Source organism: Pseudonaja textilis, chromosome 3, assembly GCF_049901715.1.
Source record: "Pseudonaja textilis isolate UNSWEBS1 chromosome 3, rPseTex1.2, whole genome shotgun sequence".
In the NCBI taxonomy this organism is placed as follows: domain Eukaryota; kingdom Metazoa; phylum Chordata; class Lepidosauria; order Squamata; family Elapidae; genus Pseudonaja; species Pseudonaja textilis.
This window is the reverse complement of record NC_141992.1, coordinates 166,197,499-166,223,653: the sequence shown is the minus strand read 5'-3', so window position 1 is coordinate 166,223,653 and position 26,155 is coordinate 166,197,499. Positions and strand designations below refer to the sequence as shown.

The window sequence follows — 26,155 nt, the reverse complement described above, 5'->3', positions numbered from 1 at the left end:
TGGAATATTTGACTGTTTATCTGGTATTTCATGATTAAAACCAATTCTATGTCAACCTTGTTTCTAAAAATTATTTCTAAAATGTTACTTTCTGCAAATCTTGTAACTAAAAAAACTAAGAACTAATCTTTATTCTGAAGGTTATGAAGGGGTTGTTTCTTTAAAAAAAACAAAGCCCACATTTTGGAGCAATCTTCTAACTCATTTAGCTGCCTTCACACAATTTCAGGTGACGGTATCTATTTTTTCGTGCTCAGATGCTATATTCTAAAGCACTTTAATAAACCAATATATGCAAACTTTACTGATGTTTCTGTGAGAAGCATTCCTTTCCTTGATTCTGGGGAAGAGTGGAGAAGCACTTTTGCAAATAACATTACTCTCTTGTGTACAGGACCTTGCTGTTTAAAAGGTATACCTACAATCCAGTATTCTGTATGGCTACATATGACAATGCAATTGTGCAGTATTACGTTAGATTGTGTTTAAAGGGGGGGATGTGTTGCTGTTCTGCAAGTGTACCAAGATATAATATACCGGTAATATATAGCATATTTGTATACAGAACCTTTCTTTGGACTAGATTTTATTCTAAAATGATTAGAACAGCTGTGAATATATTAAGACCTGTTGCAAAGTGGAAATCAAACTTTCGTGAAAAAATAAAAATCTTAATAACAATTTAGTCCCTATCTACTGGAAAATTAACTCTCTTTAACTCTTTCTGTTAAGTTTCCTGTTTATTATATCTAAGAAAAAGGTTACTGTGAATTGATTGGAACATAAAGATTTTAAATCAAACATGAAAATCTGTTCAATATAGCAATTGCTTTTTACAATCCATGTAAATAATGTATTCTCTGTCAACTTCTTTTATTGTTTTGCAAATTACATTCCATTAGCAAAACTAAGAACATGTAGACAAGTCAGATTAATAGAGACTGGCACGAAGATTACAAAAGGGCATGTACATTTACTTTGACAATATGAAATTTCAATGGTTCAAATTAATAAAAATTACCCAAATATGGGATAAGAATATTTGTTATGAGAACAGAAAAACAAACTTATTTCCTTTGAAGGTGCATTTAACACTACTTTAAAAATAGGGCTCTACTAAAAGAAGTCACAGCGGTACCTTTTTAATTCTCAGATTTTAGTACCTGCAGCCACATTGACAAGAATGTGTAATGTAAAATATACACTATTTGGCTGTTTTGTTGTTCTATTTGCCAGCTAATTAATGAGTACCTGACTTGCTAACACAGCCTAATTTGAAGGGATTGGATTTGAAGCACTGCCTTCATTCAGAAACTGAGTTTTCTGGAAACCTTCCCTTGTTCTCAACATTTCAGTTTTATGTTGTAGAACAAGCGTATTTAAAGCCCAGTTGATTGTTTTTGCACCGGAGTTCATGGGAAGGTAGACTGGCTCTTCAAAAATACCTTGTGCAAAATCTTTGTCTGTCATAGAGGCTTTCTGAATAATGTTAATTGGTTGCAAGATGAAGCTGTGTCTGGACTCCAGTTCTGTCAAATCATTCCCACTAAAATCCATTTCTGAATGAATTGGTTCTTCAATCTTCAGCCATGTTTTGGCTTGGTGGCCATTTGTACTCCTTTTTGCAGGAATATCATTACTTAATTCAAGTCTGCCATCCTTGCTTGACACTACTGTGCTCAAGGTCAGGTCTCCATAATATTTTGGGATGATAGGTTGAGCCTCTAGGGTTGTCAACCCACTCGAACCTTCATCTATTTCAGCAGAGCTCATTCCCAGCAAGGAAAATGATGTGGAAGATTCGTCCAAGTCTCCACTGGTATTAAAAGTGGGAGTCTCTGCTCTTTGATTTTGCTTAAAGTAACTGTTCAGCAGTGCAAAGATTCTATCTACATCCTTCAAGTAATTTCTCCAGTCTTCAGAATGAATGCTGTAGTTGTTTCTGGCTTCATACAAACTTTCATTCACACTGTACAAATCTTTCAGTCCTTGCCAGTTGATGCTTTCTGTAAAATTTGGGAGCTTAGCCTTCCCATCCATGCCATAGGTGTCCTCTGTTAAAAAAGAAAAAAAGGAAACAGTAATACTTGTAATATTAGAAATCAATCATGTGTAGCTTAGTTTGGATCTGATTCAAATTATTTTGGTTCAAATAATAATTTAATTTGGAAAGTCAAATCTGTTCCATTTGGCACTGCAATCTGATTTTCCAAATTGATTCAAGACTATCTAACTTGGTTGTTGATTCCAAGTGATTCATAGATCCAACTGAAAAACCAATGATTTGAATTAAATATCAGTCTAATCTTTGCACGACTCTATTTAATAATTGCCATCTTCTCAATTGAGTAGCACCATATAGGAAAATCCTTACATGCTATGATCTCTTTTTCAGAATTTTAGTATATTGGTTGCAATAAGAAAATACCAGCTCTTTTCATTTTAGGCTCAAGTGTGAAGATGAGTGGGTTAATACCAGGCAGCAACATTCTCTTGCATTTGTTCATAGAAGGTCCCATTAAATATGATGAAAGTGAATTTGCTTTAGAAATTCTTCCAAAAAAAGAAAAGCATTACAGAAATATTTGTGTGGATTTCTTGCTGTTATAGTGATTGACATTTAGTTGCAAGATAGCCAAAGCATATGTATGAATAGTCTTTCATTATATACTCATTTCTCCATGGCTTAATTAAATCTCAGGGGATCATAAGAAAGCTCCTTTTATTGTAGAATACTTCTAATTTCATGTTACCAAATCCTTGCAATGCATAGGGTGTATGACAATATGGTCAAATATAGTGCAATACTTATATCTTTAAACAAAGCATGCTGTGTGTAGTTAATAACAATAACAAAAAACAATTTCTAAGCAGTAAATAAGTTGGTAAATGTATTGAACAATGCTTTTCTCGGCTATATTAACCTAGTTTTGCTTTAAAAGTGTCCAACCTCTCTGCACAAAATTGGAAAAGCTATTGTTGCCCAGCTTCAGAAAAAGAATGACCACATCTTCTAATCCTGTACCTTTCAAATGGATTGAGCTACAATGACTGTCAATAATGGGATCTATGTTAGAATATACAGGTGAAACTCAAAAAATTAGAATATTGTGCAAAAGTTCATTTATTTCAGTAATGCAACTTAAAAGAAACTAATATATGAGAAAGACTCATTACATGCAAAGCAAGATAGTTCAAGCTGTGATGTGTCATAATTGTGATGATTATGGCTTACAGCTCACGAAAACCCCAAACCCACAATCTCAGAAAATTAGAATATTGTGAAAAGGTTCAATATTCTAGGCTCAAAGGGTCCCACTCTAATCAGCTAATGAAGCCATAACACCCTCAAAGGGTTCCTGAGCCTTTAAATGGTCTCTAAGTCTGGTTCAGTAGGAATCACAATCATGAGAAAGACTGCTGACCTGGCAGTTGTGCAGAAAACCATCATTGTCACCCTCCATAAGGAGGGAAAGCCTCAAAAGGTAATTGCAAAAAAAGTTGGATGTTCCCAAAGTGCTGTATCAAAGCACATTAATACAAAGTTATGTGGAAGGGGAAAGTATGGAAGAAAAAGGTGCACAAGCAGCAGGGATGACCGCAGTCTGGAGAGGATTGTCAGGAAAAGGCCATTCAAAAGTGTTGGGGACTTTCACAAGGAGTAGACTGAGGCTGGAGTCAGTGCATCAAAAGCCACCACACAGACGGATCCTGGACATGGGCTTCAAATGTCGTATTCCTCTTGTCAAGCCGCTCCTGAACAACAAATGTCAGAAGCGTCTTACCTGGGCTAAAGAAAAACAGAACTGGTCTGTTGCTCAGTGGTCCAAAGTCCTCTTTTCTGATGAGAGCAACTTTTGCATCTCATTTGGCAACCAAGGACCCAGAGTCTGGAGGAAGAATGGAGAGGCACACACTGCAAGATTCTTGAAGTCCAGTGTGAAGTTTCCATAGTCTGTGTTGATTTGGGGAGCCATGTCATCTGCTGGTGTTGGTCCACTGTGCTTCATTAAGTCCAGGGTCAACGCAGATTTTGGAGCACTTCATGCTTCCTTCCGCAGACGAGCTTTACGGGGATGCTGACCTCATTTTCCAGCAGGACTTGGTACCTGCCCATACTGCCAAAAGCACCAAAACCTGGTTCAATGACTGTGGGATTACTGTGCGTGATTGGCCAGCAAACTCGCCTGACCTGAACCCTATAGAGAATCTATGGGGCATTGCCAAGAGAAGGATGAGTGACATGAGTCCAAACAATACAGAAGAGCTGAACAATACAGAAGAGCCACTATTGGTCTTTCATAATACCTCAGCAGTGCCACAGGCTGATAGCTTCCATGCCATGCCGTACTGAGGCAGTAATTGCTGCAAAAGGGTCCCAGACTAAGTACTGAGTACATATGCATGCTTATACTTTTCAGAGGTCCGATATTGTTCTATGTACAATCCTTGTTTTATTGATTGCATGTAATATTCTAATTTTCTGAGATTATGGATTTGTGATTTTCATGAGCTGTAAGCCATAATCATCTCAATTATGACAAATCACGGCTTGAACTATCTTGCTTTGCATGTAATGAGTCTATCTCATATCAGTCTGTCTCATACGAACATAACAGGTATTTTTCGATCAAAAGCACACATTTGAAAATTTCAGGTTCTCATGCAAAGGATAATAATTGATACCAAGAGTTGTTTTATTTCCATGTTATTATAATTGTTATAAAAAGAAATACTTTTGTGGAGGCAATAAGACGCTTCCAAGATCAGAGGGTGGAGCTGGCATCATGACGATACGGCATGCGATCTTGGAGGTCTAAGATCGCTGCCAATATCTTTGCTCCAGGACGGTCCAATCAGATCTAAACTATCCCAAAGAGATGGTGAATGTAAAGAGCACATCCTGTTGATCCCAGGGATATTGCAAAGTCCCTGGTAGATCCAGGAGAAGCTCTTTTTGCCAGCGGCAAAGAGGCAGCCATTAAAGCTGCTGAAGTTGGGACAGCTCCGAAACAAAAGAGAACGGAAAGAGAAAGTGTGCCAGTTTGGTGAGAACTTTTTCTTTACTTTAAGATTTGAAAGGACACCCTAAGGAAAAGAAAGAATCTGTAAAAGTTTTGACAGAAGTGATTATGCAGCGATTTTAAACAGGAAGTCAAAGTATTTTTTTTTTCTCATTGCTGGATTTTCTACACATGATTTTATATTTTGAAACTGGACTTTTTTTTTTCTTCCACCTATTCTTTCTCTCCTTTTTGACTTTATAATATTCTAGGCTAGAGACTCTCCTTTAGTCATCTTTTTAAATATCTTTTCCCTTTTTAATTAATTTTTATTATCTTGTTTGGAAAAGGAGGGGGAAAGTGAAAGCAGAAGAAACTTTGTAACACTGCCAACTAGAGGCTTGGAAATATTCTATCTCTCTTTTTCTTGACCAGACAAAGCTGAGAAAGAACTGAGACTTCTTTTCAAGGACATTGCTGTTTGATAAGATAGAGGGAAGAGCATGGGAGAGCATTATTGCAGGTGCTCTTCTGGGTTTCTATCAATAGCTGGAGTCTGGTGTTGAAGTTTATAGGGAAAAAAGGGTGATAAGACTCTGGAGAAGAGAGTTATAAATTTTAACAAAAGCCTTGGATAACCAAACAAGGTGCAGTGTGCTCTTTTTATTTTTTTTAAGCTGGGCTATTTCTTACTTTAACAAACCCCCTCCTTACTAGTGTACTTTTTGTAATAGCTATTTGGATTTTTGGCCTTTTGGAACTTGTTATTGTCTTTCTTTTTGTCTTTGAAGTCTAATTTTTACATTTGCATTTTATTTTAAAGGAAAAGCTTTAGTATTAATGATTTCCTTCCTTTTTTTCTTTTTTAAGGGAGTAGTCTCTTTTCTTTTTTCTCTCTCCCTCCCTTGTATTTTTTTCTATTTACCTTCCATATTAGTTTTTTTTTAAATTTTTGTGGCTTTCTTTCTTTTCTTGTGCATCCTTTTATACCCGAGACCTTTTAATTGGATTAAGGTGTTGAAGAACCTGAAGAACTTTTCTTTTCTCTTCTTTAGTTTTTTATTTTTTACTTTTCCGCCTTTTTCAAGATTTAACAATTTTTTTCTTTTTTTGTGTCTTTTCTTCTATTTTTGAGTTTTTACTGCTATCTAACCAATCAGTTGGATTAAGGTATACAAGAACCTGAAGAAATTTTATTATTGTTGTTGTTATTATTATTATTGTTACTATTTGGTTTCTTTTTCCCCACTATTTTTACTTGGAATTACAATTGGTTATTTCACAAGTGGATTAAGGTCTAGAAGAACCTGAAGATTTTGAATTGTCCGAAATGAGTAGGAAACTAACAGCCCCTGATTCCTCAACTTCTACTTCTTCCTCTTCACCATCTAGAGGACAACGTTCAATACAGACGATGTTACAGCAAGAAAACGAACAGGAAAAAGTGACCCTGCAGATGATTATGTAAGGAATTCAAAATATTGAAATAAGAACAGAGAATATTGAAAAGAGAACAGAGAACATTGAACAAAGAACAGGAAAAACTGATGAAAAGGTGGAGAACATTCAACAAATGATGATGAAATATGATGAGAGATTCCAAAAAATTGAAGAAGATAAAGAGATAAGAAGATTGGAGATATTGATAGCAGATTAATTGTGGTTGAACAAGATAAAAGTGGGATGTTGAGATGGGAGATGGACAGATCAGAATTTTATCTTAGATTCCAAAACATAGAGGAAGAAAAGGGACAAAACCTAGCTGAGACAATGATAGAAATTTTGGCTGAAGCTTTGGAAATAACTAAAGAGAAGATGATGGATGGAGTAGACGAGGTTTATCGAGTCTTTACAAGATATGCAATGAGAAATATCTTACAAAGAGAAGTTCACATCAGATTTACAAAGAAAGCCATTAATATGCAAATATTGCAAGTGGCAAGAGAGAAAACATTGAAATATAAAGACAAGGAGATTGTGGTCCTGAAACAAGTACCCAGAAGAGTGCGAGAGATGAGAAGAGAATACCGATTTCTGACCAAAATGCTACTTTAAAAAGACGTGAATTATAGATGGCTGATTCCAGAAGGTTTAATGTTCACATGGCAAGAACAGAGACATAGAATCGACTCAATTGAGAAAGCTGAATTATTTTACACAGAATATTTTGGAGGGAAAGACGAGGAGGCAGAAAAAGATATGTCACTAATTGAATTCCAATGGCGACTGAAAAAGAAGAAGGTGAAGTAGGTGGAAAGGTGGAAGTCAAAGACAATGTGAACCAAGATCTACGAGAGCTGCTAAACCTAACTACAAAATATAACCATGGAAGAGAAAAAACTGATTATAATTAACATAAATGGACTCAGCTGTTAAAAGAAGGAAAACTTTCCATAAATTAGAAAAATTAAAATTTGATATAATCTGCCTACAAGAAGTACATATCAAAAAGCAACATGAACAATTGCTGATACAGCCAAAACTAGGGAAAATGTTTACTTTTTTGACACAATGCAAGAAAAGAGGAGTGGTTTTATACATTAAAGATATTATCCCAGCGAAATTTATCTATACTGATGACAGTGGAAGAATACTAACGGTGGAAATAATGGACAATAATATGAAAACACTCCTGATTGCAATCTATGCTCCGAATGACAAGAAGAATTTTATAAAAAATTACATATGAAAATAATTGAACTGGACTATGCTAATATAGTTACGATGGGAGATTTTAATGGAATTGTAGATAATAAACTTGACTATACAGCACAGAAAACAACAAAGCAAAACAGAAAGACTCTCCCTAAATCTTTTTTTAAAATGGTAGATGAAATAAACTTAAAAGATACATGGAGAGAAAGAAATGCTAAAACTAAACAATACACCTTCTACTCAAATAGACAGTTATCATGGTTCAGAATAGATATGATATGGATGTCAACAGAATTGTTAACTAATATTCTTCTTCTTTTCTTCTTCTTCTTTTTCTTCAGCGTTTGTCTCGCGCTCGGGCGAGGTCCGCTAATGTCCTTGAGTACTGCTTCCACACCTCTCTGTCTGCCACGCGTGTCGGGTCTGCCTTCGCGATCTCTAGATCGCCTTGATCGTGTCCATCCAGCGTTGTTTAGGTCTACCACGCGGTCTCGCTCCTCCAACAGTCACCTTCATTACAGATTTGATGATGGATTCTTCCTTGGCGCGGCTCACGTGGCCGAACCATCGTAGCCGGGACTGCCTCATGACCGTGGGGATGGGCACGACGTTGAACCGTCTCACGCACTTCTTCTGCTCCTGACGCGATCGAGTAGGGTGAGGCCTACCACCATCGGAGCATTCGCATCTCCATTATCTGGAGTCTGCTTTCACTTCTTTGGTCGCCGGCCAGCACTCTGCGCCGTATATGGCCACGGGCGCACCACAGAGTTATAGATTTTCGCCTTCAGGCGCATCGGCATCTTCTTGTCACAGAGGACGCCCGTGACGGACTTCCATTTGCCCCACGCTGCATTGATCCTGGCTGCCACCTCAGTTTGTAGTAGGCCTTCTTCCCCAAGAGTAGTTCCCAGGTACTTGAAGGTGGAGGCGCGCGGTAGCTCCTGCCCGCTCACGTGGATGGAGCCTGTCATTTCATTGTCAGTGGTCAGGTATTCGGACTTCTTTAGGTTCAGCCGGAGCCCGAACTGCTCGAGGCGGTCGTGCCACTGTTGGACTCGGTGCTCGAGTTCAGCCTTGCACAGGTTGGCCAGGAACACATCATCGGCGTGAGAGCAGCGTCCATGGGGCGGGCGTGTACAGGTCGTGTGTAATTGTGTCCATCACCAGAATGAACAGCAGTGGTGAGAGAGCAGAGCCCTGGTGTACGCCGACGGTAATATTAAACTCCTCTGATATCCCAGCTGCCGCTTACACGGCTTTTGTGACATCTGTATAGGAGTTGGACCCATTGTACGAGCAGCTCAGGCACGCCGTGATCTCGCAGTGCGTACAGATGAGATCGTGCGGGACTCGGTCGAAGGCCTTTCCAAGTCTAGGAAGCGGTGTGGAGCGGATTTTCTTCTCTGTGAGCTCCATCAGCATCCGCACACCGAAGATGGCGTCGGTGGTGCCGCAGTTCTTGATGAATCCAGCCTGGTTGACGCTGATGTCGACGATGTCCCGAATGCGCTTATCAAGGACGCGTTTCAAAGATCTTCATAGTGTGTGACAGTAACCTGACCGGTCTGTAGTTGGAGCAGTCCGCTGGGCTGCCCTTTCCTTCCAGATCGGAACAGTGGTGCTGCGTACCAGTCGTGGTGGCACTTTTCCCGTGGAGACGATGTTGTTGAACAGCTCGCACAGCCACAATGCCGAGCCCGGTAGTGCCTTTTCCAGAAGTCGGCAGGGATGTCGCCTGGTCCTGTTGCCTTACCGTTTTCATGGCCTTGATGGCGTCGGGCGACCTCGCTGGCATAAATGCCTGAGACTGGGCCTTCAACTGGGTCACCTCGCGGGGTTCGTGGGTGTGAACTCCTCGTGGAAATCTTCTCAAGTATTGCCGCCACCTCTCCGCAGCGTCTCTGGGGTTGACGATCAAATTTCCCCTTTAGTCGTTGATCCCATGAAACTGGTCAATGTCCAGGGTCTTCCTGTGTCTGCTTTTGGCTAGGCGGTAGATCTCATTCTCGCCTTCTCGCGTGTTCAGCTTCTCGTAGATGTCACCGTAGTGGAGCTTCTGGCTGCTCGCTACTGCTTTCTTGGCTGCCTTTTTGGCCGTCTTGTATTCGCAGAGCTTCTCATGGTCTTGTCCTGAAGAAAGGCCTTAGAGCCGCTTTCTTCAGGTGTACGGCATCTTGTACTTCCGGTGTCCAGAGCCATGTATCTCGTTCGATGCGATGTTAACTAATATTCAAGAAATAAATATTGAAACAAGTACTTGGGCAGATCACAATCCAATGACAATTAAATGGAAAGGACAAAGAAGATCTAGATGGACGTTAAATAATACTATTTTAAAGGGAAAAGACTTCACACAGTGGATGGAGAAAGAATTGGCCTTTTTCTTTGGAGAAAACAAAAAAGAAGATACATCAATGCAGAACGTATGGGATACAATGATGGCATATGCCAGAGGCTTGATAATAGACTATACAAAGAAAAGAAATACCATGAAAAGACTAGCCTCTAAGGCATTAGAGGATGAGTATAAAGGACTTGAAAAAGAGCTACAGAAAATGCCACAGAGGAAGGACATTAAGTTAAAAATGGATATAATTAAACATAAAATGGGTCTAATAGAAAAAGAAGAATTAACACAGAAAATCAGAGGTGCGAAACAGAACTACTTTGAAGATGCAAATAAACCAGGTAGATAGTTAGCATATAAACTGAGAAAGGAGAAAGAATCAAGGAAAATATTGCAATTAATAGATGACCAAGGCCAAGTTTGCTATGGTAGTAAAGAGAAGAAGGAAATAATACGAGACTATTATGGGAAACTAAACACACAAGAGAATATTGATGAGGAAAGAGTTAAACAGTACTTACAGTATGCTAATCTACTCCAGATACCTAAAGAGATTGAAACAATGTTAGAAATCAATATAACAATGATGGAGTTAACTGAAACACTCAAGAAGCAAAACAATGGAAAGGCACCAGGCCCAGATGGACTTCCGGCAGAATTTTATAAAACACTACAAGAATAATTGAACCTTCCATTGCTAGAAGTTATGAATGAAGTTATGTTAAAGAAGAAGATACCCAAATCATGGTCAGAAGCTTATATTACACTTGTCCCAAAAGAGGAGGCCGATCCATTACAAATCAAGAACTATAGACCTATTTCCTTACTAAACACAGATTATAAAATTTTTGCTTCAATATTGGCAGAAAGACTTAAAAAATACTTAAACAATATTATCCATCCTGATCAAAATGGATTTCTGCCAAAAAGACAAATTAAAGACAATATGAGAATAATCTTGGACACTTTGGAATACTACGAGGCACACCCTGAAAAGCAAAGGGCTTTGATATTTCTAGATGCACAGAAGGCATTTGATAATGTGAATTGGCGATTCATGTTATTACAGCTGGAACAAATGGGCTTTGCTAAAAAATTTATTCAAGCAATAGAAGCTATATGTCATAAGCAAACGGCAAAGGTAATGATAGAGGGAGAACTGACAGACTCTATTGATATAAGAAAAGGAACAAGACAGGGTGCCCACTATCACCTCTGTTGTTTGTGTTAACCTTGGAAGTGCTAAACAGAAATATTAGAGAAGAAAAGGATATAAAAGGGATAAAAATTAAAAAGGAAGAATTTAAGTTGCAAGCATTCGCAGATGATCTGGTTTTCATTTTAGAAGATCCACTAGAAACAGCATCAAAATTGATAGAAAAGATAGAGGCATATGGAAAGGTGGCTGGTTTGAAAATAAATAAAGATAAGACAAAGATCTTGACAAAGAATATGCTATCAAGACAAAAGGAAGAACTGGCGGATCTATTGAAAATTCAGGTCACGAATAAGATCAAGTACTTGGGGATACATTTGACAACAAGAGGTAGTACACTAAAAGAGAATAATTATATCAAACTTAAACAGCAGATAGCATTAGATTTGGCGAACTGGGAAAATTTACAACTGTTATTAATAGGAAGAATATCAACAATCAAGATGAATATATTACCCAGAATTTTATATTTGTTCCAAACAATTCCAGTTAGGTTTGGAAAAGATTATTTTGAAGATTTAAATAAAATTGTGTTGAAATATATATGGCAAGGTAAGAAAACAAGAATAAAGTTAAAACTTTTGCAAGATGCCAGAATAAGAGGAGGATTTGGTCTGCCTAATTAGAAGTTGTATTACCAAGCTACAAATTTGATGTGGGTTAAGGAATGGATAACATTAAGAAATACTAGATTGTTGACATTAGAAGGACATGACCTGTTGTTGGGGTGGCATGCTTTTCTATAGTATAAAGGAACTAAAACACAGGGGTATTTTAGAAGACATTATATACGGGAGTCTCTGTGGTTAAACTGGGAGAAGACTAAAAGACAATGTTATTTGAAAATTCCAGTCTGGCTATCGACTATTGAAGCATTTTCTTATCCTATAATATATAAAAAGGAACAAATAGTTAGATATGGTGAAATATTGAATGAAAAGGGTGAACTTAAATTATGCAAAAATTAGAGGAACGAGGTATAAAGATGAATTGGTTTTCATATGTGCAGATACATTCAAGGTATGATAAAGATTCTAAAACAGAAGGTTGCTATGATAAACTGACTGATTTTGATAAGATTTTGACAGGTACTGATGAAAAGATGATTAAAAAATTGTATGGATGTTTATTAGAAATTAAACTAGAAGAAGAAGAAGTTAAAGAAACAATGATTGCTTGGGGGAAGAATTTTGGATATGGGATTGATCTACAGAAATGGCAAAAATTGTGGTCTCAAAATTATAAAATGACAATGTCAACAGCATATAAAGAAAATTTGTATAAGATCTTTTACAGGTGGCATTTTCCCCCGACAAGAATAGCAAGAATGTTCAAGAACAAATCTGAAAAATGTTGGAAATGTCATTAGACACCTGGCTCATATTACCATATGTGGTGGACTTGTGCGGATGCTAAAAAATATTGGACTAAAATCCACACGTGGTTGGAAAAAATGACAAAAAAGCATATAGACTTGAAACCAGAGATATCTTTATTGGGAATTTTACTTGAAATATATAGTAAAGAATTGAAATACCTGATTGTAAATGTATTAACAGCGGCTAGGATTGTATTTACTAAAAACTGGAAAAATGATAAAATACCATTACAAGAGGAAATCATTAAGAAAATATTGGAATGTGCTGAAATAAGTAGATTGACATTTGAAATCAGAAAACAAGATGATAAACAATTTTATAAAATTTGGGATCTATTCTATCAATGGTTAGACAATAAAACATGGTAATGAAATATGTAGATTCTTAGAAAATAATAAATAAAGATGTATTCTTTTCTTATTATATCTACAAAATGATTGTAGGATAGATTTGAGATGATAATATGAACTGTCACAAAACAAATTAAATAAAATATGGATTATTTTGTAAAACATGAATGAATAAAAGTATAGTCAAATGATTGATTAACAATGATATTAATGTATTTAATATTTGATTGAAAATATGAGAATATATACAATGTAACTAATTGAAGACTACGAAATGGAAGCACAAAACAATTTGTAAACCAGCCGACACACTGTATGTATATATATGGAAGATGGCTTGATGTTTTTATGTTTTGTTTGTCTATGTTTGTATTAAAAACCAATAACAATTTTTTAAAAAATATATAAAAATAAAAAACAAATTTAAAAAAGATGCTTCCAAGATCTATCCATGTTGCCCAGTTGACTTTGTTTTCCATAAGTTTTCATCTCCAGTCCGTAGTTGGGAGTGGTAAAGAGTATGTTATATAGATTTTTTTTTAGATTGTAACAACAAATGGAAAAATAAATGCATTTAACTCATAAATATCCTTATAGGTATTAGCAATATCACTGGATTCATTGGGGTGCTCATAGAAATAACATCACTAAACTAGAGGCTGATGAGGACTTATTATAGACACTAACTGCAAATATGGATGCACATATAGACTAAACAGCAACAGTGGAGTCACCAAGGAAGGCCTTAGCATGCTTCAAGAATCTCAAAATCTGTGGACAAATACCTTTCCGATCAAAAAGGAAACAAATCTTATACAATGAAGACTCAAGATGTCCAAATATTTGGGGAATTGGAAAGAGAAGCAGAAATGGTTGGAATTAAAGTATAGGTTTCTTGACATTGAATAATATGCAACAACTGTAATTTTTAGGTAAATCAGTAATCTTAATCTTTGCCACTGTATGCAATGTCTAAGGAGAAGCAACAGAAGAAGGTCTGTTGATAAAAGTACTCAGCTAGATAATGATCTTAGATTTTATATTCTTAAGAAATATAGAGAAGAATGTTTTTTAATAGAATGGTAGAGGCAGTTGGAGGGAGGTTTGTGTGCTAATGATTTAATCATTAGCAACATGAGTTACAATGTCTTTGGTATTAGTGGTATCAATTAAACAGCAATTTTTTACAGAAAGAGGGAGGGTGCAATTCAGAAGAAGGACCTCAGAAGTTACTCCAGGAAAGGACTTGGTACGAAAACAAATATTCAAAAGAATTAAAAATGAATTAAATTTTTAAAAATGAAGGTGAAAAACAATATTAAAACAGTATAGGACAATATGGGAAATTTCAGCCATATCAGAGTAATGTTTCCAAACTTAGTGTCTTCCAGATGGATCAAGAATTAGCCTAATGCTGGGAACAATTGAGGGCAAAAGAAGGGGATGGCGCAGAATTTTCACACAGATGACCACACAGACTCCTTCCTTTTTCCAAAAGAAATCTCAACAAGGGAATGGAGATGGGATGACTGGAAAGTGTAACTGCACATGGAAAGAGAAGGAAGGACAAGGTGAGACAAACCATGTAGAAAAGGAAAGAGGTAACTTTTCTGCAGAGAGCAGAAAAAGCTTTGTTTCTGTGTTGCAACCAGGTTGAATTCACCAGACAAACAACCCTCTCAAGTCCCAACTAATCTTCAGTGCTAATTCTACAACATTTAAATAGCTTAATGCCAGTCCCTTTGTTTTCAACATTTCCTGTCTTACTCAAGACAGTTTAAACCTTTCTATCATTCACCTCCCAATTCATGACCAATTGACCAAGTTGACTTACTGTTTTTATAGAAATATAAAAATATGATAATAGAAGCTTTGGTGAATAAACAATTGCTTATTTTAGTTTCTTCTTTATTAAAAGTGTGGCTTAATTTGATCTGAATGCAGGTTGAAGGCTAATACTGGCCTTTAACCACCTCTGGCTTAGCCTGAGGCAATCTAATCTTTAGTGAAGGTAATTACTGAGCCATCAATTTGAAGTGTGCAAAGACTGGTAATTGTTGCCACCAATACCACAGTAAGCAGAGGCAACTTGAAGCAGTTTGAAAGAGTAACAATCCTTGAGAAACTAAGCAGAAGGAGGGTTGTAAATCTCAAAAGTGAAACAATATAAATAATTATTTTCTATTTGACTCTAAATGTGTAACAAAGCCCAATCTCTTACTGAAGTTCTGCAAAACAATCCAATAATCATAGGAGTTACTCTTCTTTGAAAATTGATTTAATAATTATTATCTCATAGCATCTAGGTGCTGATCCAGTCCACATTGGCTTAATTCAACAGCTTTATAACACCAGTCTTACTGGTGCAGAATTACATAACATTTTTTGCATTTTATTTGGGAAATGTGAAAAAGTGTCTTATGGACCAGGTCTCCATCTTGCAATCTGACATCAGTTTTTATAAAACATCAAGTTCTATAAGAGAAAAAGTGAACAAGTATTCATCAAATATATGAACATCTACATACAATGTAAGCTCAATTGATTTTGCTTTGCTGTGCAAAGGTACACATATTTAACCACACCTTCTTTGGGGCATCATGACCTACAGTACATTATAACAGTGCAAGAAAGTATTCTTTATTCCAGGTTTGCCTAAACACATGGAAATGCCTGATGCCCACAGAGAGTGATATGTAGATATTTTAGATGGAAAGACAGATGGGGTGGATTGGTGAATAAACCAATTTTTTCTGCACTATACCTTCTCTCCCTTCCTCTGCTTAAATGAGGATGAGAGTGAATTCTAACGTGGAATAAAAGAAAAATGAAATTTTGATGTAAATATATTAAATGTAATGTAAAAATGTAAACAGTGGTTTCATGAACAGCATTAGTGCTTGCATGCAGCAAAAGCTATGTGATGTGCAGCAGGCAAAGTAGAGGCGTTAGTTGAAATGGACCAGGTCATGCAATTATTTGGAAAGAAGCTGCTGAGGAGAATAATAAAGTGTGGATACCTGTGTGGATCATAGCTTCCTCCATCTTTACTTCCTGATATAGGAAAATACAAGAGTAACTTTTGTTAGTGTTTAGATTTGGTAAAATCATTCATAATGTAGCTTTCCATGCACAGCATCTAATTCCTAATAATAATTTTATGGGGTTATAATCAAGTAAAGAAGCAGTCCAACAAAGATACCTGAGTAAGGTATGTTCTGAAATAACTAAAATAGGACAAAAAGATGATTAAGTTACAAGAAAAGGGAAAGGTTTATTGGTAAATAAAATGAAACCATAAAAATTGGGAGATAAATCTCCAAGGAACAAACCCTTAATTTCTAATTATATTACAGATGATAAAAGAATGGACATCTTTCCCCTTTGGGAGGAAGTAAGAGCTGGTTCAGCTGTGCACTTCTGGAATAGGAGTTGATGGTTTTGTGCAAGGCTGATGCCAATTCAAATTCCTCTCTCCTATTGGCAAGTTCAGGTTGCTATTATTGCTCTAAGATGTGTAAAAAGAGGCAAGTTTCAGGCTTTGACCATCTCCAGTAGATTAGACTAGAACCCTAATCACCAGAAAGCTCTAAAATCAGCTAAAGAGAATATTTTAAATGACAATACAGAGGATATGCAACATCAAACTAACATTAAGGGACACATATTAAGGTCTCATAATACAACCATTTTAATGGTTATTTGTATAATAAAAAACATATGACAGCTGTATTTTATCATACTCTTATTTTATTTCATCATATTCTTACTCACAATTTCCAATGAACTTTTGGAGAAAATAATTTAGCCTAATTATTGATAATGGGTAATTATTGTATAAGGTAGAGATGATTTCTTAAATCTATTGTAGCTTACATTGAAAAAAAATTACAGTCTGTTAGAAATATGTAGAGCAAATATATAGGTAAATAAGGAAATTGCAGGTTTTTCTGCTCCTTTGATGATTGAGTCAATCACTGTCCCTCAGTCCAACCCACCTCACAGGGTAGTTGTTGTGGGGAAAATAGAAGAAAGAAATATTAGATTGGTTTGTCACCTTGGGTTATTTATAAAAACAATAAAGGTGGAATGTAAATAAAAATAAAACAATTATTTTGATATTATGTATTATTCATATGTTCAGTGAAGTGCATTATTTTCTTGAGCTTTTAAGTCCTTATCTAAAAGTCGTTGTCAGGAACCATATTTTGATCCTTGAACTATTACACAGCAAGAGGTTTCACAGACAACTTAGCTGCTCCTTGGAATAATTAGGGGAAACAAAACACAATGTTCCAGTTTTTAAATCATGGGTTATTACCTGTGTCAAGTCCCTTAGGTCTTGGATTGCACTGCTTATAACCTTGACAACTTCGTAGCTCCATTAGCTGAAGATGTAGCTGGTTCAAAATGCCTCTTTCTACTGTATGTACTGAATTTGTTAGCTGGGCATAGAAAGAAAGAAATGAATGCCTGCATCTGCAAAAGGTGTGAACTTAAAATGATTATGCTTACGTACATGGACTTTCAGCAAGTTATAACTGCTTGTCACATTTCTTTTGTAGTTGTATTAACCCCTTTGGAACACATATGCAAGGATCTACAAATAACTCTTGATTTACTGCCTCTGATGGTCATAAGTTGTAATGGTCATAAATCTGGTCACCCACATGACCAATCCAATGTTTTTTGCAGTGATTGTTACATGAACCAAGGGGCTGCTTTTGCCAAAAACTGGAAATAAATGCAAGTTTTTGGCAAAATCATCATAAAACGCAATGATGTGACCATAGAAGCAAAAAGCTGCAAATGCAGCACACCTAACATACAACTATGTGATTGGGGGGAGGTGGGCAGCTTTCAAAACTTTGGGACTGGGTTATAAGTACCCCAGGGTGGTCTGTCATAACTTTGAATAGTCATTAAGCAACTGGTTGTAAGTCAAGTACTACCTGTAATCTTTTCTCAGTGCTAAGCAATGCACTATGAGAGCTGCAAAGTATACATGACTGTATGCTTGGATCAAAACTTGGATGTGTTTGGAGAGACCAGCTTACATTATTTTGAGTTTTATCAAGACATAAAATGGGATATAATTCAAATGTATTAATAGTGGCTTAGCTAAAGTAGTGTCCCATAATTGGGTTTTAACATATATTTTTAACATACGTTTACCTGATAGGGATCAGAATTCATATCAAAATACTCCAAAAATCCTGTAGCAAATTCACAGAAGAGGAAGTTGTGTGTTTCGTTTACTGTTCGCAAACACCAGTAAGTGTTGTTGTTGGAGCTTGTACAAGCACAGAATGATCCCACTGTTATAGGGGGAAAATAAATGTAAACATACATGTATTCATTTCACTTGAGCAAGGACAATCCATTGATAGTTCCATGAGCATATCACAAGCTTCATGCAACAATATTGCATATTAGTGGACAATGCTTGTACAAGGTACAGATATAGCTCTTACAAGTGCACAAAAACCCACCTTGTAATGTTAGAAAAACAACCTCCTGATGGTGAGCAGATGGAATTTGAATCACTATCAGGAGAACTTTCTCTCCTGGGAGTTCTTCAAACCAGAGCCGAGACAGTCCACAACTGGATGAGTTCAAGCTCTGAGCAATGGGTTGGCCCTGTTTGCCTATGAGACCTCCTCCAGATACATCACGAAATAGATAATGGACACTCCTAGGTTTCCTAGTACTGTCACATACGTTGCTGTCCCTTTTGTCCACCACCATCTATTTAATCAGGCAAACCTTTATACCACTCATGAGTCACGCAAGATCTCTGGTTTCATTTACTTTGAAACTGTTTTCACTCAGAAATCTGTAAATTAAATCTAGTTAGTTCAGCTCTAAATATAATTCTAGTTTGAATTAACATACCCATTTTTAATGAGCTCATTGTCTTTTCCTCTCCTCTCCATATGAGATCCAGAATAAATATGCCCTCCAACTCCCTAAAAGCTCATATCAATTCTTATTCCCATGAGCATGCATCTACTGGAAGTGGTTCTCACAGTTCCAGAATGGTGCAGTCTGCCAGTGATTGTTGTCATGAGTAAAGCAAGTGAGTCCAGGAAGGCTGCATTCATCTCCTTTCTTCTGGCGCTTTTTCCCTTTCCTTTCTTTTTTTCTCCTCCGATTCTCTTTGAAGAACTGAAGTTTACCATCCACCTCTTGAGCAGCTTCCCTAATCATCCAGGAATATTTAATAGATGTTAAACAACAGCATATTTTAATAATCGAGGGTACAATAAACTAAGTCTATGTACATGTGCATTTTTCACGTATGAACTGACCACTGCAATTTGGCTTATAGTCTAGAAACATTATGTACTATTATTTTCCCTAGTTCTGGAACAGTATCATCAGCGACATTGGCTAAGCTCACTAGTGCTCATGGGAACTGTTATGCAAAATATATGGATTGCATCAGGTTTTGAGACATTAATTTGCTTTATTAACCCTTGTTGATACACCTATTGCAGGCAGGGGAGGGAATATCTTCCTTCTGACTCTCTTTTATCTCTCAATGACCTTTAATATCATCAACTATGTTATTGTTCTTTCCTGGCTTAGGAGGGAATAGGAGGCACAATGTAATGGTGGTTTTCTTCCTATCTCCAGAACTGATTCCAGCTGGTTTGCTGAGGGGAGACAGTTCTACATGGTGGGATAGCTTAGGGATCCATTCTCTTCCACTTTTCTTTAACTTAAGTTAAATTATATAAATAAAACTGCTAGATGTGGTCATCCATTGACATAGCTTAGGGATCATATGTATGCTTTTGATAGTCAGTTGCATACATCTGCCCTGACAAGTGATGCTTGATTATAATCCTAGAAAGATGGCGTAATTATAGGCTCATTGTATTTTACACAGTTATGATATTTAACCTTGTCCATTTTAATGTGTTTCTAAGTCACCAATAGAAATAAATGGAAATGTACTGTAACCAGGTAGATTGAAAACAATGTATGTTTGGAAATGGAACAAAATTGAAGTACATAGAATTGGGTACATTACAATTCCGGTGAAATGAACATAAAGTTAAGCAATCAACACGAGATACAATAAAAAAAATTGAAATGTAACCAAGGAATTCTTTAAAGCTATTTCCTTATTCCAAATCCCATATCATTAAGTGAAACATTTTTTTTTTACAAACTTCCGTAGCATGAGAATGACAAGATGATTGGAAGATACGTATCATGAATATATGCTGGAAAGGTAATATGCTGGAAATTAACAAGACTCACTTGAATGGATGTAGATGACTTGTCTTAAGCTTTTCTTGAACTTTTGCCCCCTTTTCTTTGTGGTAATAGCTATAAAAATATTATAACATAAAAAACTTTCTGTAAAATGCCTATTAAAAGCAAAAACATGTCTGATATTTTAAAATCTGATTATGACCAGCACTGATTCTATATACAGTGGGCCTTTTTTAAAGAAGCATGGATCTGGGGTAAAATTTTATTGGATTTCAGAAGCATTTAGTTCGACCAGAAACTTTTTGGTCAAAGTTTTTTATATTAACAATATCAAACTTTTTTTATATTAATAATATAAAAGATCTGGACTATAGCAAAATAGTTCTAAATTTTGTTTTAAAAATGCCTCTAGGATTACTTACTTCAAAAATCTTCCTGAAATTTAACTATATAAGTAGAATTCCATCAAATAATGAAATTATATAATGAAACAAAATCCAATAAAAATTTTTACATGCTGTCATAGTTACAAAATCAACTTGAGAACAATTAATCATGCTTTCCAAGTTAGATCATAATATGTAAGTTATTGAGAAAGTTTTATACACCTTTTTTTGCTACAGTCACATTCATCTGGTTTTCGTCTTTTAAGATGTCCTCTTACTTCTCTTAAATTTTTAATTTTATCCTGGAGAGCTTCAATCTGCAGAAAGAATGACTGGTTTAATAGCAATATTATATACCCAATCCTTATATTGGCCATGATAAATCTTCCCATTAAACTATTTCATATCATTGCTAAATGTATATAAAATTATCATTGCTTTTTAATACTTTAAATCATTCATATGTTACAAGCACACCACTGCAATAGCAATTTCAGATGTGGTGAACTGCCACTAAGCAATTATTTTCCAAAGGCCATAGAGTGTTTAGAATGTTCTTTAGTGTGATTTAGATTACCACAAGATATTGACTACTTTTCAGTCTATTTGTTTAGATTTTCATGTTCCATTTCTTATATTAGTTTTTTGAAGTGAGCAGAGTTGTTGTTACACAATCCCAATATGTTTAAAAGTTTCATGTGGGGGAAGACTGATTTAGGGAATCAAACCCAGAAACATGGCCCATTGTCTGAAGCTGTCTTGTTTGTATCGTTATAAAAAGGACTACATAATTTGTCCAGATTAGTATTATATAAGAAATCACAGTGAATGACAGTGGGGACCAATCCAAGAAGAGATACTGGAAAAGAAAGAATCATAGATAAGTCTTACTCTCATAACACTGAACAATAGTTTACCATTATCTCCAAGAACATATATTGTATATATGCAGAAACATGCAGAAATTTATACCCAATTCCAATATCATTCCAAATGTTCATTCAATATATATTTTCTGATAATTATTCTGTCTCAAAATACCAGTTCTAATTCTAAATTAAGAAAAAGTCCTTCCAACCTCCTTGTCAATGTAGGCTTTGTGATCTTTCCAAGCTCTGGCTGAATGATATAGCTCCCTTTCACAATGAATAGAATCATTTGAAAGAATAAAACATCTGTAAGGATAGAATAAAGAGAAAAAATAATAAATTGTGATATGTTTGAGATAACTTGCCCAGCCCAAATTCTAGGACTCTGCACAGCAATAAAAAAGCAAATAACTCCAACTACTTTAACAGTTAACTGTAGTTAGTGCTTGGTCTAAAAGCTTTCTATAGAGAAAGCAATACTAATGTCTTAGGACAGTATATCTAAACATTAAATCTGAGCTTATGAACACTTAAGTACACAGACATTTCAAGAAAAGGTATTTGCTTTCAAATATATCTACTGCATTTCCCAGGACTTAAATGATACAAAACTATCCCTAAAATTGTTATTTTTCTCCTTCTACCTCCATCAAATATTTATCCTATCTTTAAAAGCTCCCCAAAATATTGTTCTCCATTATATAAACTAGTCCTATCTCAAATGTACTTTTCTTGTCTTCTTGGTTCCCAAGTATTCTGCATTAAGTATAAAACGCACTGCACTGCACACCAGAACAACTAGACACAAGGAGAGTTTTTTCCCAAACGCCATCACTCTGCTAAACAAATAATTCCCTCAACACTGTCCAACTATTTACAAAGTTTGCACTACTATTACTGTTAATCTTCTCATCACTCCTTATCACTCATCCCCTCCCACTTATGACTCTATGACTGTAACTTTGTTGCTTGTATCTTTATGATTTATATTGACTGTTTCCTAGTATGATTCCATTGCTTATTGTACCCTATGACTATTGTTAAGTGTTGTACCTTATGATTCTTGACTCTTGATGAAGGTATCTTTTCTTTTATGTATAGTGAGAGCACTTGCACCAAGACAAATTCCTTTTGTGTCCAATCACACTTGGCCAATAAAAGAATTCTAATCTAATTCTAATTCTAATGCTCTATCTTGTCCAAATTTGAATAAAATCCTCTATGCAATTAAAAACCTGTTTTATCTTGAATTCTAATTCAGGAAGAGTGTGCTCATGTTCAGATAAAAATAATTTCAGACCTTCCTGCTCAGTTAGGGAAGTTGAGAAAAGAGGGAATGGCCACACAGGGAAATTGGCAGAAGGCCTTATGTGCTGCTCTAACTTTCATGTCTCAGATCTTCTGTAGTTGTTCTAGATAAATCCAAGCCCCTTTGGGTTTACTATTTGATATTCATCCTCAAATGAAAAGCAGACATTGTTTTTGCTCAAAATGTATCCACTAAAATCTTCTCTTTTCTATCCCTGAAATCTGCCCTGGGTTATGTTTACTTTTGCTACCTGGGATAACACATATAGTAGAGGATTCTGAATAAATAATGAAAAGCAATTAAGTAAAGCACTCCTACTTATGAGTAACTCTGACAGAATCTGGCTGGCCAACTGTGTTAGTTCCATCAGCAAGCATTGCTTTAATTCCATCACCATCTTCAGGATGACCTTCCTCTGTTTCATCCTCTTCCTCTTCACTGTAACTTCCATGCCGCTTAACAATGCTTTTCGATTGAAGGATGTGAAACTCCTCCTCCTCTTCTTCCTCCTTCTCCTCTTCTTCTTCCAGATTTATACTATATATTTCCCCTTCAAATTCCACAGATAAGGACCGAGTTTGGCGAGTATGGACAAACCGGGGTTTGTATTCTGCATAAGATCACAGACTCATCAAAAGGAAACTATAAAATGCACACTCTTTGAAAGATAACCAAGACATTAGATAACGTCTATACAATCCATATAAACAATATAAATAGTGATAGCTATTTCCAATTCGCATTTTGGGCACAGTTTTACTAAAGATGGTTTGCTACATTTTTAAAATTATTATTTATTTTAAAATAATTATAATCCTTAGTAATCTTGACAGACTCTGGCTAGCAACAAAACAAAAATCATTTAAATACAACATGAAAATGATATATAAAAATGCCTATAATGGTTGCCCATAATCAGTTAGGGCCCTACCAGCTTTCACTAGTTAGTGAAATGCAAAATAGATTGGGTGCCTTAACCATCAGAAAGATATTCCACAAAGTGGGAGCTACCATACAGCTAACATCTATATCAAATGTACAATGTTGCAAGGAGGCAGGACTTTCTGCAGGCCTTCTCTAGATGGCTGGACTGGATGGGCAATTTTAATTCAGTTATGTCTTTAAAAGATAACTAGTATTGAAGGAATATACTGTACTTGAACTTGCTTTATGCAGAGAGAAGAATGAGCTAGTAAAATGAATTGCACAAATTCTGTAGGTGGGAAATTTAATTTTTGAATGCTCTGCAATGTAAAACCAATACATTCTTTGTAAGATTTTACCTTTGCTCTTCCAGATTAACACCTGAATATTTTTTAGGATGATAATTCAAAGATGTGATTCCCATTCTAACAACTGAGTCTGAATACAGTGGCAGGGTTTTTTTTTTTTTCAACCTATAAGGAACAAATGATTCTTTAGCATTGCTGCCTATCAAGATCTCCGGCTTTTTCAAATCTATCATCACCTACTTTGTACACTGGATGTCCTCATGAAGCCTCTTTGATTTTTCCTTTGTGCCCGGCTGGTCTGATAATCAGCCTCCGCGCAATCACAGTCATTTTCTTGGCTGCTATATCCCTGGGAATGTATACTCCGTGTTCTTTTTCTAATAGCAAGGATGTCACTGGCCCCTTTGCATTTGTGAATACGTAGTTTTCCAGATGCGTCTTCAATACACTGCCATTTCTGTGGGGAAAGAAAAGACAGTCCAGTGAAACATAGATGGCAATAATATCCTAGAGAACATTTATTTCTTTTTGCACCTTGTTAAACATTAATCTATGTACTATAGTGACATTCATACTACCCTCATCTTACTATTACTGCATAAATATTCAGGATGTACAGGGCAATTCTTCACCTCCCAGCTGCTCTCTAATACCAACCCTGCTGCAACAAGCAGGTTCGCAGGCTGTGTGCAGCAGCGCTCAAAATTAGTCAGATGATGACCAGTGCTGTAAACTAGATTTAATGAGCACCCAATTCATTATATCATGATGCTCTGTAACTTCCACATATTGTATTAACATTTTAAGATCCCCTACACCTCATCCAAAGCTTCTTTTAGATTTTTGTTTCTATATATACTTTGTTTTTTAAATTCATATGCCTTTTATATTTTCTAGCTTTTAAAAATATAGATTTTTATTCTTTTTACTCTGATTTATCTTCTGGTTTTTAAATGACTATACTCACCCTTCCTGTGGCAATATATAAATACAAATTTAAATGTTTTTAGGCAAATTAGATTTTTAAAATGAAATGCAAACAAGCTATAAGTCCTTCAGGTGAATTCTGTTGGGAATTTATAATTTGCCAATTTCAAAAAGTACTTGCATGATTTTCATGTCCCTTTAAACTTAATTTTTATTGTTGGCTTTGTTTTGGGCAGAGTTGGATGAAATTTCTAAACAATTAATGAAACCATGCTTGCTAAGTTTCCAAAAGTGAGACGTGTACATATCCCTGGGGTCTGTAGCCAATGAAAAAGGCACAAGAGCTCAGATACCGTTGCACCATGCAAATCTACCCTGTTTCAGGAGAAAAGAGGCAGCACTAAGGAAAGCCTTTGATTTGAAAAAGTTGAGGCTGCACTTCTTACCGTTACCAAAAGAGGTCGGCAGAACTCTGCTCATAATTTAATGTTTTGGGATGCATACAAAGTTCCTTTATTCTGAGAAAGATATGCACAGCTACTAGTGGAAAAATAATTCTAGTAGAAAAGTAGTAATTTATTTTATAAATTTACAGCTCTATTCAATGAGAAGTGATTCATTCATGATAACCAGGAAGCTACATCATTAGCAAAAAGATTGATCCATCAAGTCAGTGTCAACTCTTAGTGACAAGATACATTTTCTCCTGAAGGATTTGTCCCTAACTTGGTATTTCAGATCTTCGAATGGTGCACCTGCCACCACTGTTAATTAGCCCAACAAAGAAGTAGAATAACTGAAATTTATAGCTTCTAATCTGTTGCTTAGCAGTTCTTGAGTTAAATAGATAAAACACTCACTTGTTGACTTTACCCTTGATGAGGCGGCACCCTGAGTAAACAGGATATCTCACTGAATATTGAAGCCACTACTTGAACTGCTAGGATTCTATATATATAATTTTCAGAAAATAGACAGGTAATTAATAAGCAATCCCATCTTTATGTTTTTACACTCCGATATCAATCATGTGGAATAATACTGGGTAGATTTACATTGTAATAGGAGAATATAGAAGTGAGGAAAGATAATTCCAGTACCAAAGTGATAAAGCATGCGCTATTTGCTAAAATTTGAGTTTATTTATTTATCATTGCTGTTTTCACAACTCCAGGAAGTTGGAAATAGGCAAATTATTCTTATATTATAAATAGATAACCACATTTTGCCCAAGATCATCATTAGAATAGAA

General features: G+C 35.9%; 1 protein-coding gene across 4 annotated transcripts in view; it reads right to left on the bottom strand.

The window, feature by feature from the left end:
- Positions 1-849: 849 nt before the first annotated feature.
- SULF1 (sulfatase 1) overlaps positions 850-26,155 on the bottom strand; it is a 115,288-nt gene continuing 89,982 nt past the window's right edge. For all 4 annotated transcript variants that reach the window (XM_087931348.1, XM_087931346.1, XM_087931345.1 and 1 more), the window contains 9 exons: positions 24,217-24,433; positions 23,063-23,354; positions 21,645-21,741; positions 20,789-20,883; positions 20,226-20,294; positions 18,983-19,155; positions 18,129-18,271; positions 17,275-17,398; positions 850-2,054 (listed from right to left, as the gene is read on the bottom strand). In XM_087931348.1, the coding sequence (XP_087787474.1) occupies positions 1,270-2,054; positions 17,275-17,398; positions 18,129-18,271; positions 18,983-19,155; positions 20,226-20,294; positions 20,789-20,883; positions 21,645-21,741; positions 23,063-23,354; positions 24,217-24,433 (1,995 nt within the window). In that variant the 3' untranslated portion in view covers positions 850-1,269. The remainder of the gene's footprint in view (positions 2,055-17,274; positions 17,399-18,128; positions 18,272-18,982; positions 19,156-20,225; positions 20,295-20,788; positions 20,884-21,644; positions 21,742-23,062; positions 23,355-24,216; positions 24,434-26,155) is intronic.